This window comes from Liolophura sinensis, chromosome 7, assembly GCF_032854445.1.
Source record: "Liolophura sinensis isolate JHLJ2023 chromosome 7, CUHK_Ljap_v2, whole genome shotgun sequence".
Classification (NCBI taxonomy): domain Eukaryota; kingdom Metazoa; phylum Mollusca; class Polyplacophora; order Chitonida; family Chitonidae; genus Liolophura; species Liolophura sinensis.
The window spans coordinates 38,866,730-38,894,119 of NC_088301.1; the positions used below are offsets into that span (position 1 = coordinate 38,866,730).

Sequence of the window (27,390 nt, forward strand, 5' to 3'; positions counted from 1 at the left end):
AGTTTAGCCATACCGGTTTGCATGACACTTGTTAGATTTATTTAGGCCTATGCCGCAAGTCTATAACCCTGTGAGCATTGTCCATATCCACGCCACTCGTCACGCGGTCTGCTGCTAAGTGATCAATGGTCTGAAGACAAGTTAGTCCCCCTGCTCGCGATATGGACTTTTAGGCTTGTATAGGTCAGGGCAATGTTATAGAGTTGGGATGTTGTGCAACAAGCTGAACTCATCTTGGCTCCTTGTGAAAAGGTTGTTTTCAACCTAGTTATATTGATAACTTTACCAATACAAGTATGCCAATTACATTGGTATGTCAAGGCGAAAAGGATAAAACTAAATGGCATGTTCCGTGTTTTGTTTTCCTTCAGGACTACGCTTTATTGATTCCTGCCACCCAGTATCACTCTTCTCTGCTTGACATCTTGTCCATTGACAAGGCTGGCGAGTTTATTGCAGATTGTGCAGGCGAATATTTTGACATTCCGTAAGTAAAGGCATGATGTCTTTGAGACACTGATAAGTATTTGTTTTGTTCATTTAAATCCAGCTCTTGCTGCTTTGGTTGCAACTTCTAGTCATAAAGTTAGTAGGTTAACTGGTGAAGTGGGGTGGATTTCTCCTACAAATTACCACGTAGTTGAAAAATTCTTGAGTATCTCACAAATACCAATCAAATAAGTAAATAAATATGATGTGCCTAATGATGTTTAGCATCTGTTCAGTGGGATTCTGTTTGTAACATTTCAAAGATATACCTTACAGATGTCCTTGTTGTTTCTCCAGAACTGGCACCTCATCTGTGTGCAAAGCCAATGTGTTCACACTAACCACAGACAACAATAATGGTGCACTTCCTTGTGAATGTAACATTGATGGGTCGCTGAGTTTTAACTGCGAAACATATTCCGGACAGTGCAATTGTAGAGACAATGTAATTGGACGAGATTGTTCAGAGTGTAAGACCGGTTTCTACGGCTTCCCAAGGTGTCAGCGTAAGTTTCTGCCTTCATCAGGGTTATTTAATTATTGGAAGCCTATTAAACTATTGACAGGTGAGCCTTGTCTGTTAAACATGTTTTTTTTTTTGTTCCATTCCTTCATGAAAAATGATGGATAATAATCTGTTCATCTGTCACAGATTGGTTTAGGTGCAAAAATCTCCACATAGTGTCCCATCTTTATCTACAGCTACATGTAATCTACATTGTGAAGCATTGTTCAGGTTGGAAAGTCACACCAAACTCTGCACAAGTTTTGCATATTTTGCAGTTTTCTTGATTCTGATTGGTTCTTTCATTTCCAAGCTCTAACTACTTCAATTGCTTTGATATAAATTTATGTGCTAATTTATTTTGCGCGAGTGCCTCTGTGGCAGAAGGGTTAGGCTGCCAACACGGCGCATTGACCGAGGAGCCTTCCACCAATGCAGTCGCTGTGAGTTCAAGTCCAGCTCATGCTGGCTTCCTCTCCGGCCATACGTGGGAAGGTCTGGCAGCAAGCGGTGAATGGTCGTGGGTTTCCTCTGGGCTCTGTCCGGTTTCTTCCCACCATAATCCTGGCTGCCATCGTTTAAGTGAAATATTTAGGAGAGTACGGCGCAAAAACCAATCAAGCAACAATTCATTGTGTGGCCTCTCAAATCGAGTCTCAAATGCCAGCTTTATCTATGCCTTAGATTTGCAAAGTTTGTCAGGACAATAAAAATTAGCAAAAAAATTGTTTAGTTTTTGTTTTTCACATGTTAGATTGTATGTCATTATTGTTTTGTAATATTCCTTCTTGTTACACCTCCAGCTTGTAACTGTCCATATGGCCTTTGTCACTACATAACTGGCCAGTGTATCTGTCCACCCAGAGTGACAGGAGAACGCTGTGATGTCTGTGTATCTGAGACATATGGTTACGACTCCCTTAATGGCTGTGAGGTAATGTTATATGCATAAACACATAGTTTATACGTGGGAGCCTACCCTAATTCCTATTGGCATATGACAGATCAACTTTCAGAGAGATTTATGCATCTCTTTGGTTTGTTTTCAGAGACAGAACTACATTGGTTGGATTGACTTCACAAAGTGTATAATTTTATCAGTCTACATAAAATAATGTTCTCAGATTAAGCTTGAATAAACACCTTTCAAACATGCGAAAAGGTTGAAGATCACACAGAGATATTGCAGGGAATTACATGTAGGAGCTTCAGCGTCAGCAATGTGGTGCCAGAAATGTGTAGTCTTAGGCTCTGTTCAATCTTAATTCATTGTTTGACTCCAACAGACTTTTGGTATTTTGTATCCTTGTGAGTTGTCAGAGGTACTCTTGGCTTTGTGTTGTAGGAATGTAGCTGTAACCCCCGGGGCGTGGTCTATGGAAATCTGAACTGTGATCAGGACACAGGTCAATGCAAGTAAGTCTGGTGCATCTTTTTGTATCTTGCGTTTTTTTTCTCTTTTTTCTTTGTATAAACTTACCGAGTGAAGAATCATGTAACTCTGCTGACACTTTTGCAGAACTTTGCACAACTATGGTTTGCAATTTTGGTGGTAATTTTTGTTTCCACCTTACACAGTATTGCTGTATACATTATATGTACTATAGAATTCATAAAGTTTTTTGACATACGGCCCAACTAGGCAGTGGGTAGGTGTCAAACACCTGCCAGTAAAATCTTGACACCATTTTATTGATGTCAATCATTTGTTTCCCTGCTCATCATTATGCCGTCACAAAGACAGAACAGTGTTACACTGCAGTAGAAACTAATAGATTGTAAACTTGTAGATGATTTTTTTTGACGTAACAGTGGCTCCAGGTCCTTCTTCAGGATTAAAAAAAGTATGCCGCCTCCCCACTTTTGTTATGGCCTGTAACATGAGTTTATTACTTGTACTGATGTGAGTATGACTGTTGAAGCCATATTGAATTGACAAGCCTCTTAAATTTTCAGTTGCTTACCCAATGTTGATGGCCGTACCTGCGACTCATGTGTGGCTGGTTACCATACATTTCCACGCTGTGAGCAGTGTGAGTGTGCTCGTGCAGGAACTACAAAAGATATCTGTGATCAAGAAACTGCTCTGTGTCTCTGCAAGGTAAGGAAACCTTTGTTTGCACACTGATGATTAAGATGTGTCCAATTTCTTTGTTTTCTAAAACAATAATAGGGCAACCTGTTCACAGCGTACATCTGAAAAATCAGAAATTTTAGTGAAATCAAGATTTATTTTATTTTTAAATTTAGTTTGGTTTCTTCTGGACAGGCTGGTTTATTCCAAGTTTTGTATAGACTTGTATCAACATGCTACCATGACATATTATATATACTGGCAAATAAACTGGGAATATTAAACATCATTATGTAGGAAAATTCTGAGGGACCAAGATGTGACACCTGCAAACAAGATGCATTTCACCTGGAGGAGAGAAACCCTCAGGGTTGCACGAAGTGCTTCTGTTTTGGAGTAACCACTCGGTGCGACAGCACAACTCTGCGAAGAGATCAGGTGAGACCTAGTTTTCATTTAGCAGTTTGAGTTAAATCTGCTATGTTACGAACAGTCAAACATACTTCCATATATTTGGTTGTTAGACCTCTGGTAATATGATTGTGCTGAATTTGCTTGAATCTGCAAAAAGTTTTAGGCCTTGTAAATCAGCAGTATTTTCATTGTGAAGCTGTAAGATTATTTGTTTAAACAAGGGCTTCATCACTCTCTCTGCATGATATGGCTGAAATGTTGCCCATGTGGCGTTTAGCCAGAATCATTCATCTCTCAGGTCCTTGTTCACATTCATCTTTTTGGAAACGTTACCAGAACTGCATGCTGGTAAGTAATGTATCCAGTCTCCGTGATCGGTTAGCAAAGCATAAAGGTTAAGTGTTATTACACGTCTGCTGTATGCTTCTTTAGTTTAACTTAGGTATGAAATTGCGTGTAAATTTTTTGTTGAGTATTGCTTACTTTTATTGTTAGATCTTGGATATGACTGGCTGGGAAATAACAAATACTGAGAGCGTGAACCTGATTGAAGCAGGCAGCACCATTGCTGTGGATGCACGCAATAAAATTGCTGACACCAATGAGGCAATGTACTGGGTGGCCCCTGAGAGATACCTGGGCAACAAGGTAGGAAATGCATGAGTGAAATACCTACATTACTGGTATCTCTTTTTGGTGAACATTCAAGAATCTTAAGTTGCACTTTTTGGAAGAATTTACAGATGTTGTATATCAATCTGTTTACAAAAAAATGTGATTGGATGTAATGAAAGATCAAACTTAGACATGGATGTTTGCATCTGTACCTTGTTTCATAAAATGAAGACCTCGTTTTCAACAAGCAGCAAACAAACAGTGCTACTCAAGCAAAATTAATTATGTTTTCCGCTCAGAAATTCTTAACCACAGCATGTGTTTGTGTTGAGATGAAAATTTGTGATTCATCTTCTTCAGCTGACGTCTTACGGTGGAAAACTGAGGTACACTGTGCTGTTCACAATACCGAGAGGGGAGACAAGAGGCTTGATCAAACCAGACATCATCCTTGTGGTGAGGAATTGAACTTTACCATTTGTATGGTGTGAATCGGTGCTTGTGTACTACACATGTACTTTAAGTATAAATTAATGACTTTTAATAGACAAAATGAGATTTATACACTTCACTTTGACAACTTGTGCTGATTTTAAAGTTTATCCAATGATAATCCTTAGGTTATCTAATTTCACTTTTTAATATCATATTTTTTTTAAATTTGAATCGTTTTTGCTGCAAATGTCTTAAAAGCTTTATTCAACCATGTATCCAGTGATGTGATTTGTCTATTTTTACAGGGAAGTAATCTGACTGTGGTGCATTATGCTGAGGAACAACCTCAAGCCAGCAGGCGTCTTGATGTAGAGATTGATCTTCTGGAGGTACGTGTAAAGTTACTCCCAATATTTTATGTAACCATTTAATACTTTATGATAAGTCTTTATAAATTAGGTCTGCATTTTCTGGTTTATTCAAGGCCTTTGAATAGACTTGTGGACAGTCTTTTGAATCACATTACTTAATAGTTGTCGTTGATCAATCATTTCCCATAAGGTTTTATTGAACCCTGCATGCATTCAAAAAATCAGACAGGCTAAAGTGCAGCCAGACCTCATAGTCATGCTTTTGTAATAACCAAGATGTAACATATAAGTACATGTACACTGGAGATATGCATGTACTTCCTCTGTGTTTCAGTACAAGTTCCAGCATGCATTCAGTGGAGATGTTGTGAAGAGAGATCAGTTCATGGCCATTCTTGTTAACTTAGAGGCTCTCCACATCAGAGCATCATATTACACTGTGGTGAATGAAGTCAGGTAAAGCCCTGTGCAGATGAGCGGATTGGGCTGAACTGACAACCCAATCCTTGTGGAACTGACAGCCCAATCCCTTATTTTCGCACAAATTTTACTTTAATTTATTCAATGAATCGTGGTGAGGAAAATATCCAACATGTTTGAAATTTCTTGTCTCTCCTGCACTGTTAGTGGTGGTTCTGAAGAAGTGCTCAGCTGTAAAAGTTTGTCTAATTAAATATCACCAGAGTTTCACATGACATCACAACATGCCTGGCATTGACAACATAACTGGCTGAATTATGGCAGGATTATCCTTTTTTCTACGCTTTTTAAGCAGCAAATTATAATGATAAAGGTAACCATGCTCATGCAGTGGGGTTAATTTCGGAGAAGTTGAACCATGTGTCATCTTTTGTCAAATTGGGGCCCTCTTTTGTCACTTAATCCACGTTTCCATTTAAATTGGAGGGGACCATTCATGTAATTTTGCACCTTTATATAAATATAAATTGGCATTGCCTGAGTAAAAGCCAAAATTTTGAGAAGACAAGAAACAGAATAATTTGCATTTTAACTAAAAGGAAATCATTCTGCTTTTCTTTCATAGGTTGAGTAATGTGAGTTTAGACATTGCGTCTGTTGCTGGCCCAGGCGGTGTAGCCTCCAATGTTGAACATTGTGAATGTCCTCAGAACTATGTTGGCTCTTCTTGCGAGGTATGTCTAATTGTTACTACTGTTGACTTCCAAACTAATTCTAATTAGACTTTAAATAATTACATAAGACTAATCACACAACATGTGACTAAAGTTGTTTACCTTGCTCATTGATCATAACATTATCAACATACATTTGTATGACCGCTGTTGCTTAAAGGGATCGTTACATTATAATATGTGCAGAAAATCATCTTCAGTGAGTTCATTAATTTATTTCCATTCTTGTCCTTTGGGCTTCCACTGGGTGTGTACACCTTGAGTCCTTGAAACTCCCTGAAAGCTCTTTAAAAAGACAAATTCTCCTATGATCAAGGTTTCCTCTGGCTCTTGCCATTGTTGCAAATTTAGAAAAATTTTTTGAAATGGCGAAAAAATAGGAATGTTTTTGGAGACAAGTTTATTTACGTAAGGAAAAATGCAAACATTATATTAAATCTACCATGAGAGTTTTCTGGGGTTTTTAGCAGATTTTCACAATTTTTTTCTGCAATAATCCACTTTCATTTCAATTGGCCTCATCTCAGCAAAACAACAACACAAGTGTACGGCGATTACTTGATAGAAATCTACAAAGGGGGTTCAGCATTGTTGCAAGTTGACTTATATTAAATAACACTTGAAATCATTTTTGTTAAATAATGAAAGAGAATCATGGCATTTTGGGGATGCCTTTCATCGGCAATTGTGGAAAGAAAAAAAAAATTATCAAGGGAAATAAATCAAAGTAGAGTTACACCTGTAAATGAAGTTACTTCCCATGAAAAATTTAAACTTTACCACTTAATAAACTATTTTTTTTGGATCCGAAGTAAATTAAATGTTTCAGAATATGTACTATTACATAAATGTGTATGCTGTATGTTTTTCTCCTGTCAGACTGTGTTACTCCAATGTACTGATCATAATGTTGCATTTAAATAAACTTAATGGACAAATTAATTTCGTAACAAATTTTTCTGAGAGAGGAAATTATATTTTACTAGTATCCCACAGATAGGTTGAAATAAGGATTGGGTTTTTTTTTCTAAAAATAAGAAACATGCCGTCAAGCATGGGTCCATTATTTTGAGGGCAATTGCTCTAAATGTAACGTTTCATAAACTCCAGATATAGCTGGAAGAGACCAAACTGATTCTAGCAGCTACACCAAGGCAGATAAAAATGAATTACTGAAGGAGACCTACAAGAGTCATGGCCACTAAGGGAGTATGGCTGAAGAAAAATAGTATTTACTACAAAATCTGATGGGTGGCTAAAGTGACTGGCTAAAAAAAATACTGACCCAGAGGAAGCCCTGCATAATGATATATGGCGGTCATTTTTTTTTACTGAGCCAAGGCCGGGCAAAAGATTGTGTCGCATAAGAGGTGAAGGGCAGATATTTCCTGCAAAAGCAAGCGTACTATTCAATATACATGCGTGCAAATTAAAGCATCTGTAATTCAGACTTAAAATATAGTCTATAATTTGCACCATGGTATTTTTTAACTAGCCTTGAAAATGACAAAAACTCTTGGAAAACTCAATGAATTTCATTTTCATATACCTGTACGAACCCTGTTTCAGGATTGTGCTCCTGGATATTACCGTTCCCGTGCTGGGCGTTACCGTGGTGTCTGTGTTCCCTGTCAGTGTAATGGACATGCTGATGAATGTGATTCTGCCACTGGAGAATGCCTTGTATGTCCAGTCATTTCATCTTTGTCTGGTATTGAATAAATTTAGTGATCACCTACAAGGTAAACAAAAGTTACTCAAGATAATGTTGTCATCTCTACAGTTTTCGTGACCTTCATCAGTCAGTTTTGCACAACTTTATTTTTTAATCCAATTCCTCTATGCTGTTCGTATCTTGAACTGAAGAAAATATTACTTACACTGTCTGGAAGAAAGTGTGGTGTTTCCACTTCATCGGGTGGTGGTGAAGTGGTTAAAGGTGCTTACATTTCAATAGCTGGGACATGCAAGTGCTGGTTCAAAATTGGCCTTGGACACAAAACTTGTACTTCTCCCCACTCTCAGCTAGTGTGTCTTAGGTGACCGAAAGCAGTCAGACGTTTGATGAAGACCACTTATCTTCCACCAGTATGGTGCACATGTATCTGTGCGTCACGTGTGAAAATTCCCAGTAACTTGCCCAAGGCCAGTTATTACAGTTTTTCCAAGCACTCGAGTTTTCTCCACCCATATTACGGACTGCCATTGTATATTGAACAACAATCAAATATTTTCATAATTTGATTCTCTTTAGAACTGCCGCGATAACACCATGGGCAGGTTCTGTGACCAGTGTATACCTGGATTCTATGGAGATCCACAAACTGGTGGCTGTACCATCTGCTCCTGTCCATTGCCAAGTGTGGAGAACAAGTGAGTTCCTTTTTTTTTTTCCAGCAAAGTTTATGATCTAACATAACAGTGTGCTAAGTGATGAATCATTCGGATTATTATTATTATTCTTAGTCAGCTTGTAAAATTGCAATATCTTGAAAACTGGAAAAGGTGGATAAACCAAAATTTGGAGTTTTAATAATGAACATATGAAGCAACTTTTGATGTTTTGTCCTGTTTGTCCAGTCACATCATTTAGGGGCCATTTTGAATTTTATTGATATGCTTGGAAAATTTTATTCTCTAAAACGGATAAACCTATCGAGATAAAATTTTCGTTATGTAGGTGTATCGCCCTACAAAGATTCCAAAAAATAATGCAAATTGGGCCAAATTGACCAATGAAATTATCTCCGACATTGAACCAAAACATTTCTGAGAATACTCTAATTATGAATTTCAAACAATTTTTCCCTTTTGAGTCGTGGTTTTCATGTAATTTTCAAAAAACTTTTCAGAAATCGTTTGAATTTTCTCCAAAATTCAAAATGCAAGCTTTATGAAAGACTGCATGACACTTGTCCCTGCACTTTACTGTGGGAATTGGGCATCAACTGCGCAATGATCTATTCTTTATGTCTTGTTCTCGGACACCAGCTATGCAACAGTGTGTTGTTTCTGCCTTTTGTTCATGGCTATCAGCAGAAGCTCAAAGCTACCTAATATCTATGCCAGTCTTCAGTACTAGACCCAGTGTAAATGATGCCTGGCCGTGTTATCTGAGGGCAATGTTTATTTTCTTTTCACTGATCTTCACAAAAGCCCAATGGACATTGTATCTAGCTGCCTGTGATTCAAATGCAGATACTTCCTGCCAGTCTTTTCTTCGAAGTTTTTTCCCCCATTATCAGGCTACCAGAAGTAGTAAAAGACTAGTAGCGTGGACCTGGGCAATGCTGTTGGATAGCAGCTTTAATTCTGTGTTCTCCTGTCAATTCCAGTAACATTACAATAAGTCTAAGCTGTCCTCTGTCCTCTACTTGGAAGGACTAGTGTTAAGGACAGTTGCACTTCACAAAAATAATGAACATACATGTGGTAGATATTGTTACATATATCACCATTCATAAGACTTGCCAATTTCTCTCCCCTAGTTTTGCAGCCACTTGCCGTGCTGACGAGAGTGGCTATGTTATATCATGTGAATGCCTGCCAGGGTATACAGGACCCTTCTGTGACAGGTGAGCCATTCCTATGAGGTTTTTTTTTTGGCGGAATTAATTTTTTTTTTTTTGGCGGAATTTTTAGTGTGTTGATTGTAAACCTCTGACTATCTTCATACAATTTTGTATGATGAGTTGATGTTCTACTTGGAAATCTAATGCCAAGGCTATACACCATCTGGCTGAATTCCATCTTGGCTTGAATGGCATTTATAGTAATGTTAATATCATGAAACTTAAGCTGCATGTGTTACTGGTCCTAAATCTGATAATACATAAAATCCAGCATGGTAACTTGTAGACCCCCCAGATAAATTGCTGTGACCAGCTGTTTGGTTTCAGTGCTTTTACAGAGGAAATTAATTATTCTCATAATTTTAATTTGTCTCTCTGGGAACTTGAGTGTTACTTGTGTGTTTTAGCTGCTCTCTTGGGTACTATGGGGATCCACGAACCCAGGGTAGCCGTTGCCAGCCCTGTGGATGCAGTGGTAACCTTGATCTGACTGTTCGTGGTGCTTGTGATGGACTTACAGGAGCTTGTCTCATCTGTGGTAATAACACCACAGGAAGCCAGTGCGAGCGCTGTGATGACTGGTGGTTTGGAGATGCCATTGTCAGGAAAGATTGCAGACGTATGTTTTATTTTGTCAAAAGTTCTCCACACTGTGCCCTAATTCCTAATCTATTCTCTCGTTTTAAAGAACAACTTAAAATGCAGTTATGCATGTTTTTAATTCGATTTTATAGGGTAGGCTTAGAAGGCTTTTTTTTTATCAGACTACACAGAGGAATGCGCTCTAAACATCAGAGAAAATCTGAAGAATTAGTGTAGTATATTGACTCAAGATTTCATCACAAGAACAAGGAAAGTTTATGAATTTACAGGTATGCAAGTAGAGGAGTCTCAGTGTGAAGACTTTTTTTATCAATGTGTGAACCTCACCTTGCTATTCAGTGGAAATACCTTGCATGTTCTGAACTTGGCCATACTACTGACAGTCATGGTTATGAAAATCTTAAAGCATAGGCTTACCATACATCAACTGATATAACTTGTGCTGTTATATTCTGAGGTTTACACACTTGCATTTCATTGGATAGATCATCCAGTTCATCCAGTACAGGTCAAACTTTCATAGTATAATGGGTAATTAATGAGAGAGCTCATGTTTAACTATCTGTTTGTTTCTTGCTAGAATGCACATGTAATCAGTGTGGTTCCCAGTCATGTGACTCCAGCAACGGTGTGTGTATTTGCAAGCCAGATGTTATTGGTCCAGATTGTGACAGATGTCCAGTAAGTAAAAAAAAAAAAAAAAACCGCCCATTTTCCAATACCCATTCTTCTTCTAGTCAGCATTTTTCGGACAGTGCTAACAGATGCATATAAGAGGTGGAGCTAATCTGTTTGTGCAGTGTCCTCTGGCAGCATCTTAAAGGTAAACATGTTCTATTTTCAACGGTGACACTTCCTCTTATGATTCTGTGTAAAGGTTTGTGAATCTTGTTGCAGCCTTACTATTATGGGTTTGAGACGTGTCAAGGCTGTAGGTCATGTGACTGTGGAGCTGCTTCAACAAGCCCTCAGTGTGATAGTCGAACAGGCCAGTGTCAGTGTCAGCCAGGTGTTGTGGGCCGTAAATGCGACCAGTGCCAGGAAGGATTTTGGAACTATGGCCCAGGAGGATGTCAAGGTATGACCTTTGTAATATTCTGATATCTGACCATCAGGTACAATATGACTGCTGTGATAAACTTCTTTCACTTCTAAAATGTTCCATTCTGATCAGATTTAGATAACTTTCTGTTAGAGATGGTATATTTGTACATTTGAAATCCATTTCCTGTCAGGAGCTTGGTTAAAAGGCATTGCTTTCTGTGAACTCTTATGCATGTATCGATTTTGTTTGACTCCAGCTTGCCAGTGTTTTGGTGATGGAGCAGTCACATGTGATGCTCAGACAGGCCAGTGCCAGTGCTTACCTGGCGTTACTGGGCCAAACTGTGACAGATGTTTGTCACGCTGGGTGCTCATACAAGGTGTAGGGTGCAGAGGTATGTACATTTTATTCCACAAGTAAAGTAGGTTTTCCAAATAATTTGCATATTATTGTGAAATATGACATTTTTAAAAATATTGTAAACAAATTCAATTTAGTTTTGAATATTCTTCCTTTACCTACTAAAATGTGTTAAATGTTTTTATTTATCTCTTGCTTAAGCGAAAGGAGTTTCATTGATTCTGATTTGGCACAGATTTCGATGTAATAACTGTTAATATTGCTAAATTGTTTGTTTTTTGTGTTTGTGGCCCCTCTGACCAGGTTTCAAACTCAGTTTGCTTCATGCCTAAGTTTTATATTTTACCATGATATATGAATTCTTCTGCTTTTTTTTTTGCCTGTTTCAGAATGTGACAGCTGTGTGCACCTGCTATTGGATGACATGATGGTTTTGGAACGTCAGCTGGCTGATGCTGAACGGGAACTTAGCAATATCACTATCAGTTACTTGGCATACAGGAGACTTTCCCAGATCAATGATACTGTGCTTGAATTGCGGGTACGAAGTATTGTACATGTAGCTGAATTTTGGAAGGTCTAAGATGTGTACATACATGTATACTCTAAATTTTATAAAATTTTACCTATTACTAAGTTGCTTATTTTGACTGGTTTTGAAAGTTCTATTGATCTTAGAAAGATATTTTGAGGTTTCTGTAAAAAATGTAAATTTCAGTTCAAAAAGTAACATGTCATGAGATCTACTTGCCTTTTTTAAGTGCACTTTTTGGATTGTGAAAATTTCCATGTCATTTTCAGTTGTTGCCTGTAAGAGCAATATTAGTGATATTTCACTTCTGCGACAATTAAGGCAATTTATTATAGATTTCGAATGTATGTAAGGTTATTGAATGGTTTTATTAGTGTCCCACTAGTTCTGTGCTCATGATCACATGATGGGCCTCCACCCATTAAAGCTCTGTGCTAGTACATGTGTATTACATTGCTCTCAGACTGTGCATTCAGGTCAGGTAGAGCAGAAAAGTTCTTGTTTTGGGCTGGGAAAGGATTTTCTGGACAAGCTAGTTCCCATTTTAAGGGGCAGTTATGTTAAGTCTATGTTCATTTTCAAAAGTGTGTCCACTTGCTAGAATACCTTCCCAAGTGCATTTCTGATTTAATTGCAATGCATTGCGCCCTAAGAAAGAATGGATAGGTAGGTGAAAAAGAAGTATGATTAATTATAGTTGTGTACAACCCCTGCAAGATTTACCTTTGTTGTTTTGTAGGTCAAGGTGAATATCTTATTGCAGCAGGTGACTGATATCCAGGTACAGCCTCTGCTAGAGAGACTCATGGATTTGGAAAGTCGAGCAAAAGGTGTTCAGTCAAGGGTATGTTGGAGACATCTTCAATTCTTCCCTTTGAAGAATTGTGTGTAAATATTTTTCATTCTGTAATGTAGGTGCCTTGAACTTTTATGACTGAAGATATTATTTTATCATTTTAGTGGCATTTATTGTTGCCTGACCATATTGGATGTTATTTTTTTTACTGTGCTATGTATTGCGCATAAAAGAGATTCTTGTTGCATAGTGAAAAATGCAGAATTGTAGAAAGCTGTGCATTTTCAGTGTACAATGTTACAGTATAAACAAGTTAAATTATAAATCCTGCGATGGAAAGAAATCAATCTATTGCTCTCATCCAGTATACTGTCAGATCTGCCTCCTTGTACGATTTTGGCTTATTTTGTATGAAAAACGTAAAATATACAACCGTACGTGAAAGAAGCATAAAATACGCTTAGACACCGTACACGGAAAAAAAATAAAATCCAAAGACCAATTTGGTTTTTCGTTGTTAGTGTCAGGTCCACTATTTTAATATTCATGTTACAGCGAAGATTTAGTAGGATACCCCCAACTTGCGAATTAATACAGCTTAAATGTAGCGCAGGAAGGTTTCCGAATGGTGACCCTTTTATCCCGTCCTTTTATGTCAGCCCCTTATTGTTGAGCCTACTATTCTTATCAGAACGGCTGCCGATTAAATGCCTGGCGATGGTGTGTATGAAGAAAGCAGATGTAAAAGCACAAAGTCACTTACAGTGAGAAATTCTTGAACAAGTGCCACTTTATTCTCAGAATTACAGCGTCACAACTTTTATTTGAAGTGATTTTTAAGAAGGGTTATCTGTCGCATTGTCCTGATTTTGTACTCATAAAATTTGTTTTGTATAAGTAAACATGAGTGTTTGTACACACTACATTCACTAGTGGTAGGCACGTCTGTACTGTACTCACCGTTCTGTCATGGAATTGGAGGGATTTCTATGCTCACTTCAAAATTTTAGGAATATTTGGTTTGTATGCATTAGCTCTCAACTCAAGTGACAAAAATGTTTTGTACTTACCTACAGGTGGAGCGCACCTTGGATGAATCTAGCGTTGTTGAAGTGGATGTCCAGAATACAAGACTGGATGGCCTAGAAGTAGAGCAGATCATTCGTGAAGGAAACAGAACAGCTTATGATGCTGTACAATCCATCATCAACATCCTCCTCAGCATACAACAGAACATTCAGGGCACAAACATTGAGATCTATATTCGACGCGCACGTCTTATCCTGGACGCTATCGAAAACAAGGATTTCTCTGCCCAAAATACTACATCCGTTCTCGAACTGGAGGAAGCTCTGGAAGGTCAGTGTGTATTTTATAGACTCCTGCCTGAATTAATTTGTTTTCTTTAATTCTGTTACTGTGTTGCCCAGTATTTGTTGTTGTGTTTAAAGAATGGCAAACAGGTGCTACAGTAGATACTTAAGATATTGGTTCAGTACTATCTACATATATCCCACACAGATTTGAATGCTCGAATATGCTGTCTTCTTTGTACAGTCATGTATCTGTCATGTTTATCTTGTCAATATTCCTATGTTTTCACCAGCGTTAGAAAGGGCAAAAGCAATTAAACTTCAGGCAGATCAAGTGTTCAATCGCACAATTATCATTCATGATGACATCGGTGATGTGGTTGAACGGCTGTATGACCTCCAGAACAACAGTCGCTTCAGCCAGACAGACTCTCAGGAGGCCATTGACATCATTGGACGCTTTGTTCGCCCATTCAGGATAGTGGTAGGTTGATTTTGTTTTCAGATAGATGAAATTTAATTTAGAGGTGTCCAGTTTGTAAAAATGTCATCTTGTACAATAGTGTGAATTAATTACTCTTTTGCAGGATGCATCGATCTCTTACCTGCAGCAGATTCTTTGGTTTTGATTCTTTAATATTCATTTTTAAAATTTGCTTTTCTTCCATTGATAGAATTCACTGCCATTGTGTAAGATAAAAATTTCTGAGTATGGCATTAAGCAACAATCAGGTACATAAATAAATCTAATTTGGTTGATGGTGATTATCCATCATTTTGGTTTAACAAGGTCTTACATTTGGACATCCTGGTTGCAAATGTGTATGGGTTTCACCACGAGCAAATCTCACAACAGACATGCTGAAGGGCTTTAATTATGATAAAAAATTAATACTGTATTGGATTTTAACACAGACATGGCCAACAGTTTGTATGTATCAACTTTGACTGTTTTCAGAGAATCATAGAGGACATTCGCCTGTACATTGAGGATTCTCAAAGTCTACTGGAGATGTCCCGTGAATCTATATCAGAGTCCAGACTAGCCATAGAAGACAGTGATGCGGCATATTTGGTGAGCACAGTTAGTGTGCAAGTGGCTGGTGTTCTATTCAGTATCAAGTCTCACAGTCAGATACCATTGAATATCAGTCATAGTTTATGAAGCTTATAATAACTAATGTGACAAAAGTGAGCAATAAGTAGTAGGTGCTTTGCCTTTGTAGTATCTCCTTAACTAATGAACAGAACAGGTATTTCTTGAAGCTAAAAAATTACACAGGCTTTCAGAATTGGTTGACTTTTGGAAGTCACATATTTCTTTTAGCTTAAACAGTTTTCTTGTTACCACCATATAACCATTATTGGTGTAGAATTTAAATTAGTATTGCTTTAGGATGGGCTGGCAATTGCATTGCCGTCCAACATATGTTTTGAAATACCGAGTCTATACTTTATGAATCTTGGGAAATGGGAAATCTCTCTCCCCGGCCAGGGCTAGGACTAGGATTATTAAACACAGCTTTACTGTTACTTTGTAAGGAACTGGAACGTGAATCGTCCCGCCTAGATGTGGCCATCACTCAGCTGAAGAGAGTCGTGGATGTCCTTAGGACACAACTGGACGATTTAGAGCCATTGGTCAATGCTTCTCGTCAGCATGCTGATAGCTTGGAAGGTCAAGCACAGTTTTTGTCAAGGTCAGTAAGTCAAAGAAAGATGAAAAAAGCATGCATTATTGTGAACTACTTGAAATAAATTACATGTGTGCACTGATGGCTGAAATTCATCTGCATTATTTCCGCTCAGATTTTGGTGTGAATGTATTTAATAATATAATTGTTCTATTGTGTGCCAGGATGTATTCTGTTATCTATATGTTTTTGTTCTATTTTTTTTTTTTTTGTGTTGTAGTATATTTGTGGACACCAGAGTGGCATCAGAACTAGCAGTTAAAGCTGCTCGAGCATACTCTGACATTGTCGCTGCCATTGAAAGCGCTTTGGTAGCTGCTAAACAAGCTCTTAGGTTGGCCGAGGATGCTCTGAACAAGGTATATATTAACAGTGTGTTATGTGTCTTATGTATAGACATCCTATGTATATAAGTGCTGGCTTACTCTCTGGCCGTACGTGGGAAGGTCTGCAACAACCTGCAGATTGTCGTGGGTTTCCCCCAGGCTCTGCCAAGTTTCCACCCACCATAATGCTGGGCGCTGTCGTATAAGTGAAATATTCTTGAGTACGGCGTAAAACGCCAGTCAGATAAATAAAATAAATATATATATAAGCATTTCCTAGTGGTAACATTGGATGGTGTCAAGTGTGAACAATTTGAGAGGATGTTTGTGATTGCTTTTTGCTGAGCCCTGTGATTTGAGATTGATGCTGTTGACCATTTTAAATTTCATTTATGTGTTTACCTGTGCATTCTCTTCTGATATTTTGACTGCAAGTCAAGAAACTATTCTCAGACTTGTCCAGTGCCGTGCCATTGGTGAGAGAATTTGTAGTGTTGATTTTTGCAGAGCTCTGTGATCCGATATGACTGGCATCGGATAATACCTTGTAGATGGTAACCCTTGATTTTTCCTTCAGACATGCTCCTTGACAGCGAACTAGCTACTAAGCTTTTTTATTTCAGCTGTTATGTTAAAAAGTCTAATGATGGTAAATGCTTTACCATGAATGCTCAATTCCACCTCACAAAACTGCTTTCTGCAGTAATTTGGGGACTTTCACCTTTTACATAAACTGCATAATTATTTCAAAGACACTATCAGGGTGGGGTGCCGCACTTGCAATTTGGGATTAGTTTATATATTCATTGCTTTGTCGTTTTTTGTGTTGGCCTTGCTGTACTTGACTGATCATTGACCAACATTTATTTTGTAGTCTGAAGGAGTCGGTGATAATTCTAGAGATTCACGAGAGAGAAGTGAGCAGCTGTTGAGATTGGCTCAGAAAGCTTTTGATTCTACAAGCACAGGTGAGTAGAAATTTCGACAGAGCAGTTCGGTGACTGTAAAAATGGGAAGAAAGAAATTTTTGAATTTGAAGTTTTTTTCCAGAGATTTTGACAAAATTATTCTTACAATATGCAAGAACCAAGGCTGCCACCACATGTTTACCGATGAAAGAACATAAATCTCTGAAATAGGTGAATGAACCTTGAAATGTTTCGAATTTGAATTTTCTTTGTACATTTTTTTGTATATGTATAAGTGTGTTCAAATCTTATAAATGTCAATGATATGTATGTCCTTGCCATATTAGGTACATATACTCGTAAAACAACTGGCATACTTATTGTTTTCAGAGCTGAAGCTACGACTGGTGGCAGCTATACAGAGGACAGATCGTGTTCGTGACATGAACCAAGAGGCCGAGGAAAAGCTGGAAGATGTAGAAGTGGATGTTAGAAACCTTCCAACACGTTAGTCAAAGGCCTCCTTGCAACTTCTCAACATTGTTCAAAAAGATCTTTACTCCAAAGCGTTTTTGTTAAACTCTACAGATTGTAACTGTCCTCAACAGAATAGTTTGCCACATTTCAAGGATATTAAAAAAATGTTTGTTTAATCCATATTGAAATATTGTCAGTTTTTAAGGTTTCTTGGAGATGCATCAGCTGACAGAGTTGTAGTGATTTTGTTTTTCAGTAAATAGATTTTTAGAAGAGCTATTTACAATACATCAAATTTAACAATTTCTAGAATTTGGCAACCGTGCCCAGGATGCTGCCATGAAAGCCATGGATGCCCAACAAAGGGCAGAGGAAGCTCGCCTTCGTGTGCAAGGCATTCTTGATCAGCTGCCCGAGGATCGCAGAAAAATAGAACAAATTCCATTGGATGTCGTTAACGCCAATCGCCTTGTGGCAAGGGCAAGAACCCAGGGTAAGAATAACACTCACTGGGTTAGTGTATCTTTAGAAAACTGTAATAAGTATTGAGATGGTCTCCCTTTGTTCAAGTCTATTAAGCCAGTACAAAATCAGAACGTGTAAAGATGAAGATGACAGAATCTTTTTACCTCAGAATACAGAATTACCCTAATTTGTCAACCTTTTTGCTTTTTAAAAAAGCAACATTCAGTGCAATTTATGCACATTTTTAATTTGATTTTGGAGACAAAACAATATTAATTGGGTTGGCCTGTTTCAGAACGTCACAAAATGTAAGTTATCAGCCTACACAAAATAATGTCCTGAATAAACACAAAATAGTGGCTTGAATAAAACACCTTGCAAACATGTGAAAAGGTTGAAGAATTACAGTATACAAGTAAAATGTCAAGAACTGTGTAGATAGCTAAGGGGAGTTAGGGGAATGTGTGTTATATTTGATGTAATGTGTTTGTTGACAGTGGACTCGGTACAACAGATGCTTCCTGATGCTGTGGAATTGCTGGGAATCCTGGCAGCAAAGAAGAGGAGGATTGAGAATCTGAACACCACAGTTGTCGCTAATCTGACTTTGCTTAGAGAGAGGATAGCGCTTGCAAGAGATGAGTCTAATAGAGTGAGTTCAATTTACATCTCTCTATACAGATTTCTCGTGACATTTATACAGAAGGCTTCGTTTCTAATGCTTTCCAGATGTGCACATTGTGAAGCTTCACTACCATGCAAAAGCCTTCTGATGTTTGCATGAGCCTACCTTGACACTGGGTGTGTGCAACTTAGGCAAATACATGGTTACCGGATGTGAAAGTTGAGAGAACGAGATCTTGAAACTGACCCTCTCTAAATGAGTTTGAACTCTCTTAATTGCATGTCTTTTTCATAGTTAAAGTAGGGACTGTTCTCACTTTCTGTTGTGTTCTTTTTAGATCCGCCTTGGAGTACAGTTCCTTGGCAACACTTCCATCCAGTTGAGAAACCCACCTAACATTGAGCAGACTGGTTCCTACAGTAAGCTCTCCATCTACCTCAATACCACAAACCCCAATGGACTCCTCATGTACATTGGCAGTGATCAGGACCCTGGCAGACAAAAACCGGTAAGGGCAAACAGCAACAAGGATACATAACAACCCATGTTAACTAATACTGTTTAAGGTACTTAGAAAATGAGTGTATTTTCCAATTCAGACACTATGTATATACATTGTATATCTCTAGATGTACAAAACAAAACTTGATATTAAAACAGGAAATCTCTGAACCTGACAGAGGGAATCTACGAACTTCACTTTGTTGAATTTGTATCAGAAGAATCAGAATAAAATACATGAGTCTTTATGGGTTTTGTCCTTGATAAACAGAAAGACTATTTGTCACTGGAGTTGGTGAATGGCAAGGTGGTATTCCGGTTTGACCTTGGCTCAGGCCCAGCAGTCATCACAAACGACATGAATGTGGCCACAGGCAAATGGTACAAGATTGAGGCAGAAAGGTTAGCACTATCATTACAGATCTAGATCGTTACTGAAGTCCCAGCATTTTCATAAAATATCTTATTTAATGACCTTCTAAATGTAGAAGTAATAAGTATGGTATAATAGTTATTTAATGTGCAATATTTCTGGGAATTATTATTTAAGAAAACATGATTTTATTCCACTCATATACTTGTAAGAGCTGTATACAGCATTAAATTGTTTAGATTAGCCATACTTGTTTTCAGGATTTAATGATTGAAAAGTCCATGATACATTGTGCAAAATTTTCTAAAACCGTACTGTAGAATTGGCAAAGCTGGCATTCTGACGGTGACGTTGGAGAAAAGTCCAAATGATTTTGAGCGGAACACTGTGTCTGGAAATTCCCAGGGACCCTATACAGTTCTAGAACTCAACCGACAAGCGACCCAGTTCTTTGTGGGAGGAGTTCCCCAAGGCTTTAATGTAAGTCCTAATGTTTGTCTATATGAAGATTTATACTGAATTCTGCAGCAGTAGATGATTCCTACAGGTGCCTCTAAATAACCAAGAACTTGGCTAAGTGGACTGGGTGCTTGTGTGGACAAACAAAGTGCAATCTCAATCATTTGAGGGAAATTTGTTGATTTATTCTTGGGGTTTTGTTGACAGTACATGTAAGTGGTCGATGATGTTTGTATGGCTGTTTGCAAACTGTCTAATGTTTATTGAAGACTACTGTGTTGTGCATATCTGTATGTCACGATTGAGAATTTTGTCAGAATCTTTGCCAAAGATCAGAGCCTTAGCCAGGGCAGTTGACCCATAAAACTGTCTGTACAAGTGGAAAAATTCTTGGGTAATTAGTTAATCAACAGACATAAAATACTTTTATAATAAAACTTTGCAATCATCACAAAATGTATTTAAAGGATCATGCCATGCCCCATGTGTCATCATCAGTTTTGTAGATCCCTGGTGTTTTTTTCAATCAGTGATTGTATTCCAAATTTGTAAATTGGAATTTGGAATTTCATAATAATTTACAATATTATTTCAGTTACCAGCAGGCATGACAGAAATACCCTACACTGGTTCGATGGAGGAATTAGTGTTCGATGGGATATTTTCAGGATTGTGGAATTTTGAAGCAGGCGAGAATAACTATGCTGGTTCCATTGAAAGGTAAACTGTTACCTGTAAATGTACTCAAAATAAGCCAAAGCATTATTTCTGTTTACTGTTAACACGTGACTAGTCAGCATCCTATTATAAAGGTGTATAGGGCTTTCACTCCAAGCTGTAAAACCAAACTAAAAGATGTCCTTCCTATAGCTGAATTGAAATTTCAAATGTTAATTTGATATAATTTACTAATTATTTACTGCAGTGACTTCAGATGTTCTGAAGTGTTGGCGCCAAGAATTAAGTTGTGCCAAATATCATTTGTAAGCTGATTATTTGCCACTTTCACAAATCTTCATAAATTTAGTTTATCATGATTTCCTTTTGGAAAGGACAGAGAGAAAAACTTCAAGAATATGAATTTGAACAGTTTTGCTAGTCATTGTAAAATAAATCTAACCTAGTAAAAGATTAGTGTCTCTCTCTGCTTTAATCACTCATACTGTACCCTGTTTGCCATGGATTTTTGCAGAGATACATTCCGCGTTCTGGTACGTCCTGATGGTTTCCGTTTCAATGGTGATGGCTACGCTGTGGTTGATCGAGGAACATGGCGTCCAAATCAACGCACAGACATTGTTATGAAGTTTAAGACTCTGGCCACTGATGGTCTCATGCTGTTTATGTCAAAGGAGAGAGACTTCTTATCCATTGAGATGGTAGATGGAAAGCTGTTGTTCCAGTATGATCTAGGAAGTGGTAGGATAAAACTTCAATCAATGGACAGGTACAATGACGATATGTGGCACAGTCTACAGGCAAGTCGACGGAACCGAGAAGGGGCTTTCTTTGTTGACAACAATAAGGGTAAGAAAACTGCACCATGTTAGCGCATGGTGAAAAAGCTTCACATTTCTGGAAAAACACTTATTTTTATTAAGTTTCTTCAAAAGTGATACATTTATTATTCATATCTGAATTTCAGTAAGCCTGTAGCTTGATATATGAGACCTAAAAGTGTCCGGGACAATTAGTTGCTGATTCTGAGAGTTCTGTTGACCTTTATACAGGTTTTTCAACAGTTTTTTTTTTGTTTTTTTTTTTTGTAACTTTAATTATACTAAAGAAAAAATGTAAGTTCCAGCACCAAAAGTAATATTTTTTATGACATTTTTGCCCTCTAAAAGTGGACTTTTTGGTTGATATCGTGAAGTTTGTGTGGAGCTAAGAGTTGGCATTAAACTTTCTGTCCCTTTTCAGTTGCTGAGGGTGACTCCCCAGGTACACTGTCTAAGCTATCCATATCAGATGAGATTTTCATTGGGGGTTATGACCAACCTCTTGTTCCCAAAGAGTAAGTAACTATTTAATTATTGCTTTTAATTATTTACAGTTTTTAAAAATCATGATGGATATAAAGATTCTCAGAATATTGTCCATGTGGACCAGTACAAAACTGAACAGGTCATACACTCTTCTAAAGCATTAGCTTCCGTTGCAACGTTTGAAGAGTTGTTGGAGTGGGGTGCTGTATGCAGGATGCATATTAAGATGCACACATGGCTTACAGGAGTGTCTTGAAATTTTGACATTGTTTAGATAAAAAGGGAATTTCACCTTCAATATGAAGGTTTTGAAGTAGGACAACCCACTCAATTTTATGTCCTGTTTTGGGTCAAAAACACTAAACTTCTATGTCCAAAACAGAAAACAGAAATGTGTATTAAAGAAAAAAAATGTTGCAGATCAAATGATACATTCAAATTATCTTCCAATTTTTCTAAACTCTCTATTTCATAGCGCCATAAAAGTAAACGAAATTCCTGAGAGTTGTGGTGTAAAAACAAAACACATCTTGATACCAATGGCGAGGTGGTATCCATGGTTTTATGGTGAGAAACACACACCCGTTGAAATTGCTGGATATTTGGTCATTGCAGCATTTTTCTGTTTGATTGACGAAAATAAGCATTCCTGGGTGTGTGTTTTGTGTAAGCACTGTAAGATCCCTCCAGTTTTGCCACTTTGAGCATTAAGATATAATTGTCTTGGAATTGGTGACTTGATATTCAATTTATTGTCTGTGCACATTTCAGTTCAGAACCCAGGTAATGTAGCCACTCCTGCAGCTTTTGTTCTCACCACCATCTTTCATGTTCGTGCACAGTCTTACCACGATGCACTTGTTGTTATAGCGTATTCAGGTTTATTTATACTTTGAGCCTAGACTGAGTCTTACTTATATCTAAAACAGGAATTATAAGAGCTTTTCACAACATGGAGTCAAGAAATACATGTTACTTCATCATCAGGGTTCATTTGTTGGGACTGGCCTTTGTGTAAATATTTATACCACTATTAAAACAGCCAGTTTACATCAGAGTCTAGAGTGTCATGAACCAGACGTACTTGTATTGAAGAGTCTTGTATTGTACTTGTATTGTACTTGTATAGACAGTTTCAAGGTATTGACAAAATTTTGGTGAAGGCTTCATTGTGATATGTGTGAAGAAGGAGTGAGTGACTTAAGATGCTCAATGAATTAGATTGTTTCTTCCATATTGCATACATGTAAACAATAAATTGCTAAGTCCTCATCTGTAACTATACAATCTTGTGCATACTTCCTCAATTTATCCAGAGTACTGAGTGACTAGTAGAATTTTACACTGTCATCGCTTTCTGTCTAAATCTGTATCTATCAAGTTCATCACATCTGCCTTCAGCTTGTAGTATTTGGATGTGGGGTTTATTAGATCACAAGCTTAAGTCGCCCAGGACAAAATGCCTTTGTTAGTTGTATTAGTTACCCAGAGCCACAGGTACCAATGCTTCGCTATGAAGAATTGTTTCCCTTAGACGAAAAAACAAAGAAGTTGTTCACACACTCTGTCATTCAAGGTATCCATAAGTAATTTTCAGGTTGTTTTTGTTCTTAACCTCACAAGTCCTCTCAAGGCTGCACATCTTTGTGTTACACCTAACAATGTGTTTAAATATTTTTACCTTGGGTAAAAGGTTTCATTGTGGTATGTTATGTTTGTGAAAGGGGATGTTTGGTTTTGACAAGGGATTTTTGTGTTCATTGTTTCAGGTTTGGGTTACATGTTTATTAACATATTTCCTGGGGAGATACATGTATGAATTTAGGGATTTGTTTTGCATGTATTGTTAAAAAATATGCAGACTTCTCTGTCTACCAAATACTTGTACATTAGCAACAGGTCAAAGGAGAAACACCATCTTATGGTGGAGTAGTCTGCATCCCATTTTCATGGCAGTATTATAACAAATCTTGGTCAGAATCATAATTTTTGTGTTTTTTTACAACAAAATAAAAAAAAGTTTCATATTGAAGCCTGTGACCCCCCCCCCCCCCAAAAAAAAAACCCCAAACAGATGGAGATGTCTTTAATAATAAGATTTGTGAAAAAATTTGGTGAAAAGTTAACATACACATTTTGTACAGTGTCTATGCTTGTGTGTTACTTTCAGCGATGTAACAACCACAGGGTTTGAAGGCTGTATTAAAGGTGTCCAATTAAATCAGTTTGTCCTCAATCTGGTTGAGAACAGTATCCGATCAAAGGGTGTTACAGAGGGATGTCCAGATCAGGTAAATGATCCATTCTGTTGACTTTAATGACATCTGAGGATCAGATATGTCATTGCTCTAACCTGGAGTGTTTGTTAATTGTGTTTTAGTTATTTTGCAAATGTTTTTTGATTGATACGTAGCAATTCAAGGTCATTGCCAAAACAAAAGCTCTTATTAAAGCCTACATTTCATGATCAGGCTGCTGCTTGGCACCATGACAGCTTATTATGGTAAAAATGCAATAATTTCAGGAAGCTATTTACAAAAAGTTCTTGATTTTCTGACACCTCACCATTAGTAATCCACTTAATTGTAGCTACAGTAAAGTTTTGTTTGGTGTAGATTTGGGGAAGATATATGTGCTGATGATGTGCTATTTTTTTAACAGGTGGCTCGGGTGGTCTCCCTATCGGCTGATAGCCCAGGCTATGTAGCCTACAATTTGGAGGGTGGTATAGGCATGGACTTTGACATTACTATGAAGATGAGGACTCTGGCAGTGGACTCTTTGCTAGTATACACTGGGAACACAGATCGATCTCGGGTTAGTACAAGTTTTGCACATACACACACTTTTAATATGAAATACAACTTTCCCTCTTTGTTATTTGCTTGTAATGGTGTATAGACATGTCTGAACTGTAAAGATAAGCAGTTCTCTTCATATGCTGTATATGGCGAAAGTGTTGAATTAATGATATCATGCATTCTGGGTGTGCTGCTGTGATTGGCCACTTATAGTGCAGTGAGGTTGATTGTAGTATGGACTGTGGTAAAGTTGCAATTAACTAGCGAGAACAAAGGAAGAAAGGTGGTGTACCAGCGTTAACCTGAATGCCACCTGCACATTATTACTGTATGTGTGTAGGCACAACTTGTAAGTAGCTCTTGGTCATTGGATTACTGTTTAGAGGTAAAGGTGTGAAATTATGAAAGACAAATAGTTTTGTTAAGCCGCATCCTCCTGCTTAAGCAAAAGATGGCATGTTGTCTTATGAATTCTTGCAGTTGAAGTCTCACAACATTAAGATTAACTTTGTCTTCTTAAACCATCTTGGGGCTGAGGACTAGTGTAAACAGTGCCCACAAGCATTGGAATCTGGTGACACTAGTCTAGGAGATAGGAGGAAGTTATTCGAAAATGTTGAAAAGCCCCTGAAAAATTAAAGACATAATCCTAGTCATATGAAAGAGAAAATGTAATGTTTTGGGGGACTTTTTGACATTAAGTCTGTGCTTACCAACAGAGAAAGATGCTGGCAGTCGCACAGTGTAACTTCAACTTTTAATATGACTTGCCCTATACTGCAAATAAAGACAGCTAAAGACAGCTGTTTTCATAAGGCTTGATTTTACTGTCTGGTCCATTTGTGGATTATAATTAATTCTTTTGTTGTTTTCATCTTAGGAGCAGGAGTTTTCTATTTCTGTGATTAATGGGAAGGTTGTGGTGACTGCGAACGCTGGAGAAGGGGCCTTGGTGTTGCCAAGTGATCTGGATACTTACAATGATGGGAAATGGCACTATCTGTCAGTGGTCAAATCTGGAAGAAAGTGAGTTGATGTAGTTGCAGTCAGATTTCATTGTTTATTAAGTATTGTAATATTCACTTGTTAACTCTTTTAACTGGAATTGTAGAAAGGCTGGAGAATGAAAACATCCTGTAGTATTTGTAGTTTGCGCATCATATGGGTCAATACAGAATTTTTATTTTTATTATATTTTGTCATTTTCACTTTGGCAGGATAATGATGAGCATCGACGATAAGGAACTAGTGGAGAAACGCATGGTAGGAGTCAGCGATAACATCATTTCTGACATGCCCCTGTACTTTGGGGGTATTCCCTCTTCTCTGAAGGTGAACAGTGCAGCTCAGTTTTTAGCAGGTTGCATTGGAGATGTCACCATTAAGGGCAGGTGAGTCATATAAACAGTGCTGAATCCTCCTCACCTCTCTTTTCGTGCTCCCTTTAAACAAGAGAATGTGCCGAGTTGATATTACAGATAGGTGTAGGCTTAAATATTATTCTGTAGGTACTGATTGGTACAGTATGACATTACATGTACTTGTAACAATATGAACATTTGTAGCAAATTAGTTTTTAGAATTTCATTATTCTCTTCTCCTTGCTGTAAACATCCAAGCATAATACCTTGTTTTTATATAGTTACTATACAGTAATGCATGCACAGTTAATTCTAAGCCATTTCTTTTTCTCTCCCGCAGCTTTGTCAACTTTGCAGCTCTTCCTTCTGCTGCCATTCAGAGAGCTGTATTGAGCGGCTGTGAACTACCCATGCCAGAGCCAGGAGTCAGTGCTCTACCAGATGACTTAAGTACGTACACTGCTTTAACATCTAGACCTTTAGAACTTGTTCGAAGCAGGATGCTGTTTTTGAATATCTCTGACCATAAATTAATTGCAGTGTGCTGCTTCCCTCAATATGAAACCATTAACCTCAATGCTGGTGTATATAAAATGAATTTTTTTTGTGTTTAACACCAATCAAAAAAACATCTGTCAGTAAAAGGTTACATTTCTCAAATGTCAGTTTTTAAAAGGGTATCCTAGTGTCACCAGCATGAGTTATGATAGTACATTAATAGTCTCTACACTGTGGAACTGTTATTTATTGTTTTTTTTTTGGCTAGGTCGAGGCACAACAGCGGCTCCCCTTCCGCCAGGTCAGTGTGCCCTACCCCTGGAGCCAGCAGATGACAGTGGAGATGCTGGCTCTGTTGCAGGCCACAGATTTGGTATTACTCCCCAGAGTCGACAAGAGTACAGAAGACTGCCCTCAGACTTCAAGAGGAGGTAAATAGTGTAGTGGCTGTAAACTTTTGACTTTTTGAACTTTTTGGTTTGTGAGAAAATTTAACACAAACAACTGATTTTCAAAGCTTTGTAAATATTATAAAAATGAAATTATGTGTAGACAGATTGATAATGTAACAAATAGTTTGTTGTTAGATGCAAATGTGTGGATATTGTATGTGTGGAGTATAAATTGGACACAAATTAC

At 37.7% G+C, this 27,390-nt stretch overlaps 1 protein-coding gene across 1 annotated transcript in view; it reads left to right on the plus strand.

Annotated features, from left to right (window-relative positions):
- LOC135470900 (laminin subunit alpha-like) overlaps positions 1-27,390 on the plus strand; it is a 61,310-nt gene that overhangs the window by 27,572 nt on the left and 6,348 nt on the right. The window contains 41 exon segments of the mRNA XM_064749949.1: positions 372-487; positions 787-995; positions 1,798-1,928; positions 2,340-2,410; positions 2,951-3,095; positions 3,366-3,506; positions 3,978-4,130; positions 4,458-4,553; positions 4,838-4,921; positions 5,238-5,359; positions 5,949-6,057; positions 7,627-7,740; positions 8,312-8,430; positions 9,546-9,632; positions 10,037-10,248; positions 10,813-10,913; positions 11,130-11,310; positions 11,534-11,671; positions 12,027-12,178; positions 12,909-13,013; positions 14,042-14,324; positions 14,572-14,762; positions 15,237-15,353; positions 15,821-15,978; positions 16,193-16,331; positions 17,173-17,266; positions 17,597-17,713; positions 17,994-18,176; positions 18,646-18,800; positions 19,111-19,281; positions 19,546-19,676; positions 19,968-20,127; positions 20,702-20,826; positions 21,299-21,633; positions 22,027-22,120; positions 24,262-24,382; positions 24,753-24,908; positions 25,773-25,918; positions 26,110-26,283; positions 26,594-26,703; positions 27,020-27,182. Of these exon segments, the coding sequence (XP_064606019.1) occupies positions 372-487; positions 787-995; positions 1,798-1,928; positions 2,340-2,410; positions 2,951-3,095; positions 3,366-3,506; positions 3,978-4,130; positions 4,458-4,553; positions 4,838-4,921; positions 5,238-5,359; positions 5,949-6,057; positions 7,627-7,740; positions 8,312-8,430; positions 9,546-9,632; positions 10,037-10,248; positions 10,813-10,913; positions 11,130-11,310; positions 11,534-11,671; positions 12,027-12,178; positions 12,909-13,013; positions 14,042-14,324; positions 14,572-14,762; positions 15,237-15,353; positions 15,821-15,978; positions 16,193-16,331; positions 17,173-17,266; positions 17,597-17,713; positions 17,994-18,176; positions 18,646-18,800; positions 19,111-19,281; positions 19,546-19,676; positions 19,968-20,127; positions 20,702-20,826; positions 21,299-21,633; positions 22,027-22,120; positions 24,262-24,382; positions 24,753-24,908; positions 25,773-25,918; positions 26,110-26,283; positions 26,594-26,703; positions 27,020-27,182 (5,909 nt within the window).